The sequence below is a fragment of the Hyla sarda genome, chromosome 13 (genome assembly GCF_029499605.1).
Source record: "Hyla sarda isolate aHylSar1 chromosome 13, aHylSar1.hap1, whole genome shotgun sequence".
NCBI classification, from domain to species: Eukaryota; Metazoa; Chordata; class Amphibia; order Anura; family Hylidae; genus Hyla; species Hyla sarda.
In genome coordinates this window covers 19,427,189-19,444,146 of record NC_079201.1, presented here as the reverse complement: position 1 = coordinate 19,444,146, position 16,958 = coordinate 19,427,189, and the positions used below count along the sequence as shown (strand labels likewise).

The 16,958-nt window shown below is 48.4% G+C and overlaps 1 protein-coding gene across 1 annotated transcript; it reads right to left on the bottom strand.

Moving 5' to 3' along the window:
• Window positions 1-9,773: 9,773 nt before the first annotated feature.
• On the bottom strand, window positions 9,774-16,344 carry LOC130297346 (DNA damage-regulated autophagy modulator protein 2-like). The gene is made up of 7 exons (XM_056549737.1): window positions 16,147-16,344; window positions 13,933-14,000; window positions 12,511-12,653; window positions 11,956-12,121; window positions 11,674-11,729; window positions 11,449-11,535; window positions 9,774-11,322 (listed from the first exon to the last, which is right to left on the bottom strand). Exons 1-7 carry the CDS (start codon window positions 16,269-16,271, stop codon window positions 11,128-11,130), a joined length of 840 nt encoding a protein of 279 aa, XP_056405712.1. The 5' UTR covers window positions 16,272-16,344; the 3' UTR covers window positions 9,774-11,127.
• Window positions 16,345-16,958: the final 614 nt, after the last annotated feature.

Below are 16,958 nucleotides of genomic sequence, written 5' to 3'. Positions count from 1 at the left end.
CGGCCCCGTTTGATGTTAGAAATGGGACATGGCACGATTGCCCCCCTATCCCAGCTTCTTTATGTGATTGCGATGGAATATTTGGCTGTGGCATTGAGACAGAACGACTCCATCAGGGGTCTCTCCTTCCGTTCCTCCACTTATAAGCTGTCGCTTTTTGCTGATGACATGCTGTCATATGTTTCCTCCCCTCGCATTTCCATCCCTGTTATTCTTTCCGAGTTCGCAGACTATGGTGCTTTGAGTAATTTCAAGATTAACTCACATAAATCGGAACTTCTCAACATCTCCATGCCCCAAGATGTCTTTACTGAGCTCACCTCCCAATTTCCCTTTAAAACTCCACACAACACAATTACGTATTTAGGCATACAATTGGGACCTGATCTTTCCTCCTTGTTCCATATTAATTATCTCCCCTTACTGAGCTCACTGAAATGGGACTTCTCCTCCTGGGGCAAGCTCACGCTCTCATGGTTTGGCAGGATGGCAGTTGTCAAGATGGATGTTTTACCACGTTTACTATATCTTATGCAGTCGCTGCCCTTTCGGATTTCGGTGTCCTTCTTCTCCAGGCTCCGCTCCATGATAACCAGATTCATTTGGTCCGTGGGTGGTCCTAGATTACGTTATCAGATCCTGATACGGAGCCGGGAGAGGGGAGGCGCGGGACTCCCGGACTTCCGTCTTTATTATAAGGCGGTGATTTGCTCTCGCATACTGGATTTTTGCCATTGTTACGCCGAGCGCTCCGGGTCCCTGCTCCTCCCCGGAGCGCTCACAGCGTTCCTCTCTCTGCAGCGCCCCGGTCAGACCCGCTGACCGGGAGCGCTGCACTGACACTGCCGGCAGGGATGTGATTCGCATAGCGGGATGCGCCCGCTCGTGAATCGCATCCCAAGTCACTCACCTGTCCCCGTCCCCGGCTGTCTCGTCCTGACGCGCGCGGCTCCGCTCCTTAGGGCACGCACGCGCCAGCTCTCTAAGATTTAAAAGGCCAGTGCTCCAATGATTGGTGCCTGGCCCAATCAGTCTAATTAACCTCCACCTGCTCCCTGTCTATTTAACCTCACTTCCCCTTCACTTCCTTGCCGGATCTTGTTGCCTTGTGCCAGAGAAAGCGTTTATAGTGTTTGCCTTACCAGTGTTCCTGACCTCTTGCTATTGCTATTGACTACGAACCTTGCCGCCTGCCCCGACCTTCTGCTACGTCTGACCTTGCCTCTGCCTAGTCCTTCTGTCCCACGCCTTCTCAGCAGTCAGCGAGGTTGAGCCGTTGCCGGTGGATACGACCTGGTTGCTGCCGCCGCAGCAAGACCATCCCGCTTTGCAGCGGGCTCTGGTGAATACCAGTAGCAACCTAGAACCGGTCCACCGACACGGTCCACGCCAATCCCTCGCTGACACAGAGGATCCACATCCAGCCTGACGAATCCTAACAGTAGATCCGGCCATGGATCCCGCTGAGGTCCCGCTGCCAGTTGTCGCTGACCTTACCACGGTGGTCGCCCAGCAGTCTCAACAGATAGAGCAACTTGGACAACAGTTCGCCCAACAAGGACAGCAGTTGTCGCAGTTGACCGCCATGCTACAGTAACTTCTGCCTCAGCTACAGCAGCAACCATCTCCTCCGCCAGCTCCTGCACCTCCACCGCAGCGAGTGCCCGCTCCTGGCCTACGCTTGTCCCTGCCGGACAAATTTGATGGGGACTCTAGACTTTGCCGTGGTTTTCTGTCACAATGTCCCCTCCATTTGGATATGCTGTCGGACCTATTTCCTACAGAACGGTCGAAGGTGGCTTTCGTGGTTAGTCTCCTGTCTGGGAAGGCCCTCTCATGGGCCACACCGCTCTGGGACCGCAATGATCCTGTCACTGCCACTGTACAGTCCTTCTTCACTGAGGTTCGTAGAGTCTTCGAGGAACCAGCCCGAGCTTCTTCTGCCGAGACTGCCTTGCTGAACCTGGTCCAGGGAAATTCTTCTGTAGGAGAATACGCCATCCAATTTCGTACCCTCGCCTCTGAATTATCTTGGAACAACGAGGCCCTCTGCGCGACCTTTAAAAAAGGCCTATCCAGTAACATCAAGGATGTGCTGGCCGCACGAGAAATTCCTGCCAACCTGCATGAACTTATCCATTTGGCCACCTGCATTGACATGCGTTTTTCTGAAAGATACCAGGAGCTCCGCCAGGAAAAAGACCTTGATCTCTGGGCACCTCTCTCACAGTATCCTTTGCAATCTACCCCTGTGCCTCCCGCCGAGGAGGCTATGCAAGTGGATCGGTCTCGCCTGACCCATGAAGAGAGGACTCGCCGTAGAGATAAAAATTTATGTCTGTACTGCGCTAGTACCGAACATTTCTTGGTGGATTGCCCTATTCGTCCTCCACGTCTGGGAAACGCACGCATGCACCCAGCTCACGTGGGTGTGGCGTCTCTTGGTATGAAGTCTGCTTCTCCACGTCTCACTGTGCCCGTGGGGATTTCTCCTTCTGCCAACTCTTCCTTCTCAGCTATGGCCTTCTTGGACTCTGGTTCTGCGGGAAATTTCATTTTGGCCTCTTTTGTTAATAAGTTCAACATCCCTGTGACCTGTCTCATCAAACCGCTCTACATTTCCTCGGTCAACGGAGTAAAGTTGGACTGCACTGTGTGTTACCGCACAGAACCCCTGCTCATGAGCATTGGACGGCATCACGAAAAAATTTATTTTTTTGTTTTGCCCAACTGCACATCTGAAGTCCTCCTCAGTCTGCCATGGCTCCAACGCCACTCTCCTACCCTTGACTGGACCACCGGGGAGATCAAGAGCTGGGGTGCTTCTTGCCACAAAAAATGCCTCACGTCTGCTCTCAGTCCTGCCAGTCAAACCCCTATGTCTCCTCCTATACCTGGTCTCCGCAAGGCCTATCAGGACTATGCCGTGCCTCCTCATAGCCCCCGTCCTGGTAACACTCTGCCCCGTGCCAAGCTTCACCCTCTGCCCCCCCTCCCCATTCCCACTCCTTCTGAACTGCCTGCCGTTGATGAGCATACCCAGGACTTCACTGTCATCCAGAAGGAGACTCTACAATCGCTCCCAATGTCCTCGTCCCATGTGGAGCAACATCCGGACAAAAAAAGGGGGAGACCTAAGGGGGGGGGTACTGCTCCTCCCCGGAGCGCTCGCGGTGTTCCTCTCTCTGCAGCGCCCCGGTCAGACCCGCTGACCAGGAGTGCTGAGCTGACACTGCCGGCGGGAATGCGATTCGCATAGCGGGACGCGCCCGCTCGCGAATCGCATCCCAAGTCACTCACCTGTCCCGGTCCCCGGCTGTCTCGTCCTGGCGCGCGCGGCTCCAATCCTTAGGGCACGCGCGCGCCGGCTCTCTAAGATTTAAAGAGCCAGTGCACCAATGATTGGTGCCTGGCCCAATCAGTCTAATTAACCTCCACCTGCTCCCTGTCTATTTAACCTCACTTCCCCTTCACTTCCTTGCCGGATCTTGTTGCCTTGTGCCAGAGAAAGCATTTATAGTGTTTGCCTTACCAGTGTTCCTGACCTCTTGCTATTTCTATTGACTACGAACCTTGCCGCCTGCCCCGACCTTCTGCTACGTCTGACCTTGTCTCTGCCTAGTCCTTCTGTCCCACGCCTTCTCAGCAGTCAGCGAGGTTGAGCCGTTGCCGGTGGATACGACCTGGTTGCTACCGCCGCAGCAAGACCATCCCGCTTTGCGGCGGGCTCTGGTGAATACCAGTAGCAACCTAGAACCGGTCCACCGACACGGTCCACGCCAATCCCTCGCTGACACAGAGGATCCACATCCCGCCTGCCGAATTCTAACAGCCATCATGCCTCCTCCAAACAATGGGTAGCTCTGGAAATTGATTTTTCTCCGATACATCCTGCTGCTCTTCTCTGGTTGCCTCCGGGGTCTAGACCTTCTAGTGTTGCTCTTCCTTTTCTCACACGCCTTCTTTTGCCGGTGTGGGACTCCATCCTACATACCTCAGACATTTCATCCCGCCCTGGACCCCTCACTCCTCTGTTTAGTAATCCGGCTCTTGGTCATGACTCGGCAGTCCTTGCCTTATTGTCCTGTTTCGCTGCTTCCCTTCCCAGTTTGCTTGTGGTGACCACCTCCTCTACCCTGGTCCCCCTGGCTTCCCTCAATACTGACTCTCCTGGTTCATGGTTTACCTATGAGCACCTTTGGTCATACTACCTATCCCTGCATCCGAACTCACAATTACATAGATCACTGACTGGTTTTGAGACTCTGTGCACTCTTTCCTCTCCACCTATACATACCATTTCCTCAGTCTATGCGATGCTGCGAAGTACAGTTGACGACTCGATCAAACCAGACTTTATTGCTCGATGGGAGACGGATCTGGATCGTGTTTTCTCTGACTCCGAGATAGTTAAGATTTTTACTCTGACACACAGGGCTTCTCTTTCCTCTAGGATACAGGAGCGTAATTTCAAGGTTCTATGTCGGTGGTATAGATGTCCTGGCCACTTACATAGGATTTTCCCTACGGTACCGGCGACGTGTTGGCATTGTGGTCAGGGATTGGGTTCTTACCTCCATACCTGGTGGGATTGCCCTCTAATCCATTCCTTCTGGGACGAGGTGTTTGATTTGTACAATAGGGTTTCCTCGGGCTCGATCTCTCCTGACCCCGCCATAACTCTTCTCTCTCTATTGCCTGGCTCATTGTCTGGGGCAAAGAAGGGTCTCCTGAGGCACTTTCTTGGTGCTGCAAGAGCGGTTATCCCTCGCCACTGGAAGACTATGGTGACGCCCACGAGAGTCGAGCTGGTAGAAACGATAAATAGGATTCGTAGGATGAAGGAGATGGTAGCTACTGATAATGACAAATTGGATGTCTTTACGGCGGTCTGGGCCTCCTGGGACAGTAATAGGGAATCGGCAGAATTTCTAACTTGGTTAGGTTAGTTCATATGTCCTTTCCATGGTGGCTTCTCTTCCCTCCCTCCTTACCCGTTCCCCCGCCTCCCCTCCTCCTGACTTTCTTATTCTTTTTTTTCTTATTCTTTTCTTACTTTTCCTACCTGTTTGTCCTACTGAACTCTTCTCTTATTGTGTTCTTCGACTTTGCTTCTTTCTTTTGTCTTGTATTCCTTTTACTGTACGTCTATTGGTGTTATTGTGACCGGCATGATTGGGTAATAAAGGGATATTTTGAGCTGGTGTTTAAATTAGTGCAGTGGGGGCTATGCCTTCCCTCTATATTAATGCATCCCTTTGATGGTTGTGGCTGTTGTGAGCAGTGTTATGGTGTTTATGGGGATGTGCTGGTAGCGGCTTCCTTATGGAGGTTGCGATTTATTCTTTAGGGACGGCTGGCCACTCCTGCATGGAATTGTGTACCCCTACTCATTCAGGTCATCTGTGTAAGCAATGGATTGTTTTAAACTGTCTTGTTATATTTTTATTGTCAAGCTCCGATAAAAACGTATTTGTCATAAAGCCACCAAAAGGCAGCCTGGATTGTGGGGTATGATCCCCACCCTTCACTTGATCATTCCCAGTAAGAGCTGTCCCGATTGGCCTTCCAGCTATATTATGGCCAGAGTGTCAGTCTCCATCGCAGCACAGACACAGGAGCCTTGGTGACATATATCACCCATGAACCACAATGCCTTTCACCTTCTCACATACCCCCCCCCCTTTGTTCAAGCCTGAGGGGGCGCAACAGTGGACTTGTGATAGGGCATCGGCGTTGCCTAGCAAACGACCCACTCTGTGTTCAACCCTAAACTTGAAATTCTGTAATGACAGAAACCACCTGGTGACCCTGGCATTTTTGTCCTTGGCCTGGCACATCCACTTAAGGGGGGAATGATCCGTCACAAGACAAAACTTCCTGCCCAACAGATAATAGTGGAGAGACTCGAGTGCCCACTTAATGGCCAGGCACTTTCTCACACTATACCAGACATGGTCTTGGCCGGGGTCAGTTTGTGTCTGAGAAAGACAACGGGATGCTCTGCCCCATTGACTTCTTGGGAGAGTACAGTACCAAGACCTACCTCAGAGGCATCGGTCTGTACCACTAATTCCCTTTTGAAGTCTGGTGTCACAAACATATAGGGCCTGCTCTGCCTGTTCGTTCCAGCGCACCATTATGGATTTGCGTCCCTTTAGGAGGTCTGTTATGGGCACAGTCACCGTAGTAAAATGGGGGATGAATCTCATATAGTAACCCACCATTCCTAGAAATGACTTCACCTGTCGGGTAGTGACAGCTCGGGGCCAATTCCGGATAGCCTCTATTTTGTTTACCTGGGGTTTGACAACTCCACGCCCAATGACAAATGGTATTTGTCTCTTCCAACCCTATGGCACATTTTTGGGGTTAGCAGTTAACCCGGCTTTCCTAAGGTAGTCTACCACTGCCTGTTCTTTTGGAAGGTGACTTTCCCAGTCTGTACTGTGGATGATGATATAGTCCAGATAAGCTGAGGCATTCCGACGATGTGGCAGAAGTACAATATCCATTAGCCTTTGAAACGTAGTGGGAGCACCATGTACACCAAAGGGTAACACCTTCTACTGAAATAAACCTTCTGGTGTGACAAAGGCTATTTTCTCTTTTGGCAGCCTCCGTCAAGGGCACCTGCCAGTACCCTTTTCTGAGGTCCAAAACAGAAAAATACCGAGCCTGTCCTAGCCTTTCAAGAAGCTCATCAACTCTGGGCATGGGATATGCATCAAACTTGGACACCTCATTAAGTTTGCGGAGATTGTTACAGAACCGCAGCGCACCGTCTGGCTTCGGTATTAAGACTATTGGACTGGCCCACTCACTTTTTGACTCCTCGATGACATCCAATTTTAACATCTGCTGTACTTCTTCAGAGATGGCTTGTCGCCGTGACTCAGGTACCCGGTATGGTTTCAACTGTATTTTTACCTGGGGTCCAGTGACTGTCATGGCGGATGACATAAGTACGTCCAAACCTGGCTGGGGGCTGCCCCTAACAAACCTGGCTGGGGGCTGTCATCCACACTAGTCTCCCTATCTCTCCAGGGTTTCAACAAGTTTACATGGTACACTTGCTCTGGCTTCCTTCGCCCGGGGTGGTGTACCCTGTATGTCACCTCCCCTACCTTTTCGATCACTTCGTAGGGACCCTGCCACCTAGCCGGAAACTTGCTGTCTACCGCTGGTACCAGAACAAGAACCCGATCTCCCGTGTTAAAATTCCGAACCCGAGTCTGCCGATTATAAACTCTTCTCTGAGCTTGCTGAGCTGCTACCATATGTTCCCTAACCAAGGGCAACACTGTTTCCATCCGTTCCTGCAACTGAGTGACATATTCAACTACACTTTTGTGCGGCGTGGGCGGTTGTTCCCATGCCTCTTTAGCTAGGTCTAACAGACCACATGGATGTCTGCCCTATAGCAATTCAAAGGGCGAGAACCCAGTAGAAGCCTGGGGCACTTCTCGCACTGCGAACATGAGATAGGGCAGCAAAAGATCCCAATTTTTCCCATCTCTAGCCACCACCCGCTTTAACATATTTTTTAATGTTTGGTTAAACCTTTCTACCAGGTCGTCCGTCTGCGGGTGGTAAACGGAGGTCCGTAGTTGTGTGGTGTCCCGGTACCGTATTTCATACTGTACCTTTGTAGAGGTCCCCATAGTCAGAGTCCCTAGGAACGTTGATGTCCCTCTTCTATAGTTATCCCCTTGTCACCCCTTGGTTAGTTTGTATTTGTATAGAAGTTCATATAAATATAAGTATAAATATGTATATATTCAAATACCTACCCGTTCAGCATAGCAGGACCTGCGGGTCATGTGATTAGGGTTAGAACTCTATGGTTTTGCTACAGGACCTTTGGAGGTTCTCATGACGTGTTCACCCACAATGCAATGTAACGGTGAGTGACAGTTGTTATGGACCAATCCAAAATGGCCAGCCCCTGCCCATATAAGGGAGCTGCTCCATCTTGATCGCTCTCTTGGGTTGCTGATTCTGGAAGAGGTAGGACCTCCGCAGCTTACAAGACAATTTACTAGCCCAAAGCCTTGCGGCCTCGGCCTATATCAAAGCGGTTATACTAAGCATTTCCCCGCTACTCCCCGCAAGATTACTGGACCTAAACGCACCCTTAAATCCAGCGGATCTATGCTGCCAAATCTCTGAGAAGCTAAATTGAGCTTATCTGATCCCAACCAACTGTCAATCCCTGCTCAACTATATCTGTAGAGACTCTGTTATCTGGACTGTTACTATTGCTGAATGTACAGAAATTCTTCAGTAAAAGTTCCTGCAAGTTTCCAGTTAATAGTGGTTGTGGACAATCCTTTATTCTACATTCACCTATTGCTCTTGGGAAGGGTGGCATTAGGCCTATCAAGATTACAGAATTCAACCCACACCCTGGCGTCACGAGTGACAAGGGTTAACATCGCCCTTTATAATTCTGAACAGCAACACCCTAACTACCCTACACCCCACAAGGCTTTATCCCCCAACGCCACCACAGATGTTTTACCTGCAGTAACGTATGAGCTCTTTCATTACCTTTGGCATAAATGGGGTTACCTGGTCAGTCAACACCTTTTTAACCCCTTAACGACGCAGGACGTATATTTACGTCCTGCGCGGCTCCCGCGATATGAAGCGGGATCGCGCCGCGATCCCGCATCATAACGCGTCGGTCCCGGCGCTCATCAACAGTCGGGACCCGCGGCTAATACCACACATCGACGATCGCGGCGATGTGCGGTATTAACCCTTTAGAAGCGACGGTCAAAGCTGACCGCCGCTTCTAAAGTGAAAGTGACCCGGCTGCTCAGTCGGGCTGTTCGGGACCGCTGCGGTGAAATCGGGAGACCTGCGGTGAAATCAGGACACCGGGAGGGCCCTTACCTGCCTCCTCGGTGTCCGATCGGCGAATGACTGCTCCTTGCCTGAGATCCAGGCAGGAGCAGTCAAGTGCCGATAACACTGATCACAGGCGTGCTAATACACGCCTGTGATCTGTGTAGAAGATCAGTGTGTGCAGTGTTATAGGTCCCTATGGGACCTATAACACTGCAAAAAAAATGTAAAAAAAAAGTGTTAATAAAGGTCATTTAACCCCTTCCCTAATAAAAGTTTGAATCACCCCCCTTTTCCCATAAAAAAAATAAAACAGTGTAAAAAAAAATGAAAATAAACATATGTGGTATCGCCGCGTGCGTAAATGTCCGAACTATAAAAATATATCATTAATTAAACCGCATGGTCAATGGCGTACGCGCCAAAAAATTCCAAAGTCCAAAAAAGCGTATTTTGGTCACTTTTTATACCATTAAAAAATGAATAAAAAGTGATCAAAAAGTCCGATCAAAACAAAAATCATACCGATAAAAACTTCAGATCACGGCGCAAAAAATGAGTCCTCATACCGCCCTGTACGTGGAAAAATAAAAAAGTTATAGGGGTCAGAAGATGACATTTTTAAACGTATAAATTTTCCTGCATGTAGTTATGATTTTTTCCAGAAGTGCGACAAAATCAAACCTATATAAGTAGGGTATCATTTTAACCGTATGGACCTACAGAATAATGATAAGGTGTAATTTTTACCAAAATATGCACTGCGTAGAAACGGAAGCCCCCAAAAGTTACAAAATGGCGTTTTTTCTTGGATTTTGTCGCACAATTATTTTTTTTCCGTTTCACCGTGCATTTTTGGGTAAAATGACTAATGTAACTGCAAAGTAGAATTGGCGACGCAAAAAATAAGCCATAATATGGATTTTTAGGTGGAAAATTGAAAGGGTTATGATTTTTAAAAGGTAAGGAGGAAAAAACGAAAGTGCAAAAACATAAAAAACCCTGAGTCCTTAAGGGGTTAAGTAAGCCCACTTGGGATAACATCTCCATTAGCTCCTTAGCTATGAGTATGGCAGAGGTATGTCGCAGAGGTAGTGCCTCGGGATACCGAGTAGCATAGTCCAGGACAACCAGGATGTGTTGGTGGCCTCTAGCGGATTTCGGCAACGGGCCTACAATATTCATAGCAAGCCGTTCAAACAGCACCTTGATAATCGGGAGGGGGACCAGGGAACTACAGTAATGTGGCTGGGGGCTAGTTATTTGGCATGTTGGGCAAGATTCACAATACCTTTCAACCTTCTTATACACGTTGGGCCAGTAAAAACGCTGCAAAATTTGGTCCTGTATCTTCTGCAGGCCCAGGTGCCCCCTTAGAACATGTTGATTGGCTAACTCTAACACAAGCCTCCGAAATGCTTTTATAACCACCTTCATTTTGGCGATACTGCTTTGCCTTGACTCTTTGGAGAAAACACTCCCGCTGTACTGTCAGTCACTTGTCGGCAGGATCGTTGCCCCTAGCAACCACTCCAACAAGTTATCCCAGGCTCCGTTCTTCGCAAACAGCGTGCTGCAACTCAATCGCTGACCTTACTGCGTTGCCCGTGTCATTCACCAAATGTGATGACTCGCTCTTGCAGATAGGTGTGGTTGCAGTATAGAGGCAAGGAAACAGGACTTTTCTAATCAAAGTTCAGTGTTTTATTCACACTTGGCAAACAGTCTTTAAATGCAGAACAAATGCAAATGTAACAAAAGTCCACCTGTATTCCTTAGGTGTTTGTTCACACAAGAGTACATGCCATACTGTATCAAACAAGTCTTTTCCAGGCCTCCAGGCAGGCTGCTGACCATCTTCCAACCTCTTAGGGAAGGACTCCACTCTCAGCTCTCTCTGGCAGTGTGAGCTCCAACTAGCAAATCCCCCTCAGCTGGTGAAGCAGGTTGCCTTTAAGGCCACCAAAAGGCGGCCTGGATTGTGGGGAATGGCCCCCACCCTACACTTGGCCATTCCCAGTAAAAGCGGTCCCAGATAGGCCTTCCAGCCATACTACAGCCACAGTGTCAGTCTGCATTGCAGCACAGACACTGAATAAATACCGGCTCTTACTTCACCAAGGCCAGGAACCTTGGTGACACATACCGACCATCAACCACAATGCCTTTCACCTTCTCACAATAGATAGATATGAGATAGATAGATAGATATATCTATCCATTTTTTTTTTTGGGGGGGGGGGGGGGTTGGGGTGGAGATGGGACCTATGGCTCCTAGTCTGATGTTGCTATATCCTCCGCTGAAAACAGGTCTAATATAACATGGTCACATGATGATGTTTCCTCTGGCGTCACGTCTTCTAGTTGATCCTCAAGCGCTCGATCTAGTAGAGGCACTTTCAATGGATCAACTGCCAGGACGCTCTCGGCTTCGATCATGTTGCTCTTAGATGTTGTCATAGTAAGAACCTAAGAAATGAAAGAAGAGCCGGACATATTGTAACCATTCATATTCACTGACATATAAAGGCCCCAGACACAACAAAGCTGCTACATGTGAACAAGACCTTGTAAATCTGGATTTCATATACTGACCTTGAAGTCCCAATACAGCATTATTTGGCTGATAAATGAGCAGACCAATACGACCCACTCCAAGATGGTCAGCGTTATTCTGGAAGACTGAAAATAAAACAGACATATACATTTGACTTTGTCCATTTTGGTCTTCCCCTTTATTCACCAAGCAGTGGTGGGAATTACTGGGATTGGGATCCCATAACCATGTGAAGAAGTTCGCCCTATGTAGAATATACATACCTGTGTGCAATACTCGCTGGTGCAGGTGTACATTGCTGCTATTTTACAGGATAACCCTGAAAGGAGGACGTCTATAGGAAAATAACCTCAACCCTGCAGAATGGGGTCATATTTTAGTAGAAAAACACAAATTCATGGTGGACGACAGAAGTGACAAGATAACCCAGCTCCCCCACCATCAATGGCAAAGGACAGAACCTAAAAAGTCATTATGGTGTCTGAAAGGATTTACTGGAGTTTCCTTTAATCCCATAACATAACATAGTGAATTGTAAAGGATACGGATAATGTTAGCCAGCAAGATGGTAACTGACAGCACCGTGGTGGTAAGGCGTCTACATCTACGGTCCCTGGAGCCTGGGTACAGCTGAGATGCCAATGATATGCCTCCGTAGATGACCATACTAGATAAAACTGCCAGGCAGCTATCATTAAGCATTGCTGAATCCTAGAGGAAAACAAAGAAAATATGACATTTCACAATATACATATCCTGTCCTAGATGACCTATCATCAGACAACACATAGAGCTCCATATCATTATACACCATTAGCAGATATATGATTGTCCTGGATACTTAATATCTGCCAATGGTAAGTATCCAGGATAATCCTACATCTGCCAATGGTGTTATTATATTATCTGTATTCTTATACTGGGCCTTATGTATCATTGTGAGGGGGTGTGAGCTCAGGCCCATTCTGTCCCAAGACCTACAGATCAGCAGGTTATCTGCCAATACATGGCCCCAGCTGTGCTGCTCTTCTCCTGGGTAAGGGGGCTTCATAGGTGACCAGCTAAGGGGCCCTAACACCACAGAATCTGTATAAACAAACCTGTATCAATGGGGTAATGATGTTGCCAACACACGTAATCCATCCGAATGCCAACATCCACGTTTGGCAGGTGACTCCACAAAGGATTTTCTTCAGGGCCTTGATCTCCATGGATTTGTAGATTATAAACAAAATCCCGGCCTCTGAAATCCATATACAGAACAGTCTATAGATGGTATATATACCACACAAAGCACATACATGTCTGAAGATATTAACAATTAGAAAATATACAGGAGATATAATTCAGTAACACATAGTGGATCTGCCAAAAGTTGTCTGTAAACATGTGCTGAAGCTGTCATGGCGGCCATGTTAGTAGTTACTCAAGCAGTGGCGCAGCTATAAAGGTGGTAAGGGTCACAGTTACCCCCCCTGTCACTACACTATATGCTGCGGCCTGTGGCTGCATAGATGGGTCACACAGACCAATCAGTACAGTACTACGTTTAGGGGCGGACTGACGGGAGGTTCACCCGCACTAACCTACCTAAGCTTATAGTGCGGGGGACCCTCTTTTTAACGTTGCTTCTCTTACCCCATTACGTGCAGCTGTTCAGAAGATACGAGCAGACTGTCTACATACTATTCCTGAGAATCTAGCAATAAGGAGCATTCCCAATGGGCTTTTAGCAACAATAACAAGTCTTCACTTCGGCTGTTGGCCCTGCCCCTTTATTATTCACTTCTTAGTTGGGTCCGCCCCTTCATTACTATTCACAGCTCCTCGGCCCCGCCCCCTTCATTACACCATCCCTGTACACTTCTCCCTCTCAGCACCCTCCCCGACACCCTCCCACCCACCAATGTGTACACAGAGCTAGGACCCCAAGACCAGGCCAAAGCTTTCCCATGCTCCTGAATGGCTAAAATGTGTCAGTACTAAGTAAATCATGTGCCTTTCAGGAGCCTGGGAAAGCTTTGTGTGACAGTCAGACCCTGCAATCATTACAGGCTTCTGAATGGCACATGATTGGCTTAGTACTGACACATTTCTGGCCATTCAGGTGCCTAAGAAAGCTGTATGACAAACCCTGTAATGACTTATGCTACTGTAATCATTACAGGACCATGAGTCATTACAAGGTCTGTCACACACAGCTTCCCCATGCTCCTGAATGGCACATTTGCTTAATACAGCAACCACATGCCACTGCAGGGATTAATATATGACATCTGAAGTTTGCCTGTGCATAAAGTAATCAAGCTACAAGCAGATATGCCATTAAGGAGCATGGAAAAGTTAGGTGACAATATCTGACCTAGCTTTTCCATGCTCCTGAATGGCATGTCTGCTTGATGGCTGATGGGCATGGTCAGGTGGGCCCAGGCTAAACTTCTGCACCCATGACACCTTAGCTACGCCTTTGTATTCAGGATGGCACTAATAATAATTCCTATAGATACATGTAGTGCACTTACCTAGCAGAGAAGACACGGTGGAAACTACAGTCAGCACGATGGATTCTGGGTATTGTGCTCCAGTGTCACTGAGGAGAAATAGATTCCATATATAACATTAGCAGGGCCGGTCACTAGTAACAAGGGCCGGTCACTAGTAACAAGGGCCGGTCACTAGTAACAAGGACCGGTCACTAGTAACAAGGGCCGGTCACTAGTAACAAGGGCCGGTCACTAGTAACAAGGGCCGGTCACTAGTAACAAGGGCCGGTCACTAGTTACAAGGGTCGGTCACCAGTAACAAGGGCCGGTCACCAGTAACAAGGGCCGGTCACCAGTAACAAGGGCCGGTCACTAGTAACAAGGGTCGGTCACTAGTAACGAGGGCCGGTCACTAGTAACAAGGGCCGGTCACTAGTAACAAGAATCGGTCACTAGTAACAAGGGTCGGTCACTAGTAACAAGGGTCGGTCACTAGTAACAAGGGCCGGTCACTAGTAACAAGGGCCGGTCACTAGTAACAAGGGCCGGTCACTAGTAACAAGAATCGGTCACTAGTAACAAGGGCCGGTCACTAGTAACAAGGGCCGGTCACTAGTAACAAGGGCCGGTCACTAGTAACAAGGGCCGGTCACTAGTACCAAGGGTCGGTCACTAGTAACAAGGGCCGGTCACTAGTAACAAGGGTCGGTCACTAGTAACAAGGGTCGGTCACTAGTACCAAGGGTCGGTCACTAGTACCAAGGGTCGGTCACTAGTAGCAAGGGTCGGTCACTAGTAACAAGGGCCGGTCACTAGTAACAAGGGCCGGTCACTAGTAACAAGGGCCGGTCACTAGTAACAAGGGTCGGTCACTAGTACCAAGGGTCGGTCACTAGTAACAAGGGCCGGTCACCAGTAACAAGGGCCGGTCACTAGTAACAAGGGCCGGTCACTAGTAACAAGGGTCGGTCACTAGTACCAAGGGTCGGTCACCAGTAACAAGGGCCGGTCACCAGTAACAAGGGCCGGTCACTAGTAACAAGGGCCGGTCACTAGTAACAAGGGTCGGTCACCAGTAACAAGGGTCGGTCACTAGTAACAAGGGACGGTCACTTGTAACAAGGGACGGTCACTAGTAACAAGAGCCGGTCAGTAGTAACAAGGGCCGGTCACTAGTAACAAAGGTCGGTCACTAGTAACAAGGGCCGGTCACTAGTAACAAGGGCCGGTCACTAGTAACAAGGGCCGGTCACTAGTAACAAGGGCCGGTCACTAGTAACAAGGGCCGGTCACTAGTAACAAGGGCCGGTCACTAGTAACAAGGGCCGGTCACTAGTAACAAGGGCCGGTCACTAGTAACAAGGGCCGGTCACTAGTAACAAGGGCCGGTCACTAGTAACAAGGGCCGGTCACTAGTAACAAGGGTCGGTCACTAGTACCAAGGGTCGGTCACCAGTAACAAGGGTCGGTCACCAGTAACAAGGGCCGGTCACTAGTAACAAGGGCCGGTCACTAGTAACAAGGGTCGGTCACCAGTAACAAGGGTCGGTCACTAGTAACAATGGACGGTCACTTGTAACAAGGGACGGTCACTAGTAACAAGAGCCGGTCAGTAGTAACAAGGGCCGGTCACTAGTAACAAAGGTCGGTCACTAGTTACAAGGACCGGTCACTAGTAACAAGGGCCGGTCACTAGTAACACTAATAAGAAACATCTATTATTTTCTTAAAGCGCATTTGTCAGATCCCACAAAAAAGGAATAATGTTACTCAGTGCATAATCCTGACCATGTACATCTAATGTTTATGCCTCTATCACCTATATTTATTATAAAAATACCTCCTTTCATTAGCTCACTGTATTAGAAATCCTCTCAGGGGAAGGGGGCGTGTCCCTCCTTGTGGTGGTGCGAAGTGATTGGTGTGTGGTGGGAGGGGGCGTGTCCCTCCTTGTGGTGGTGGAAGGTGATTGGTGTGTGGTGGGAGGGGGCATGTCCCTCCTTGTGGTGGTGGAAGGTGATTGGTGGGAGGGGGCGTGTCCCTCCTTGTGGTGGTGGAAGGTGATTGGTGCTGCTGTAGGACTGGTTAGTGTCCCAGTAGGTTTGGGGAAAAAAATATTTAAAACATTTTAAACAACCATATTACAAAAGGTCTTTTTGTGCCCATTTACCAATCCAATGTTCGGGGGAAGATATTAGAGGACAGAATGGTGTATTGTAGGATTCCCACCAATGTCCCTATAGAGTCTCCTACCTGATGCTGATGATCCCTGTTTGGTAATGGCCTTGTACGATGGTCATGGTGAAGGTGGTAAGGACACCCACGAAGGTCCATATTGCCCAAAACAATGGCAGGATAGCCAGGGTTGGGCTCGTCATATTTGAAGAAGAAATATATTTCACTCTCAGGAAAACTGAGCGCTTTCAATCTGAACTAACAGAAAGTGAAGGGTTTTCCTGTATCGTGCAGTGGTATAACCGACCACCATCTGTGATGTCATCACATTCTATACCTGATGATGTCACCTCCTTGGTTGCTGATGTATTAGAAGTATTACAATTATCCATACAGCAAATCTGTATTATATATGGAAATATCACAAATAACCCCTAATATAAAGTTATTATCAAAACTACCTACAAGAAGAATTCTTGTGATCCTAAGGGCTGCAGAGGAGATGTGTTCTCTACTACTGCCCACTGCCAACAGGAGACGTCTGTGCCCACAATGCGCCCTCTATGAGAGCTCCGGCGTCTCTACAACCCCTCACAAAAACCAACTTACAGGACCTCACCAGCTTTTATACGTCGTAGGAATTACAAATCTTATACTTATGACCCCAAAAATGTTGGATTAATAGGTGAACGTTTTGGCCTCATGGGACATCCCTCCAGCACGAAAGGGCCGGAACATTTCATTTACCTTATAATGTATTGAGAAATATTTAAATAAAATATTTGTGGGGTGGAATGAAAAAAAGGTAGAATACCGCCATTGTGTAGGTTCGTTTTAATAGAAAAAAAAAGGATGTATCCGTATTCTTTGGGGGGAGATTTATCAAAACC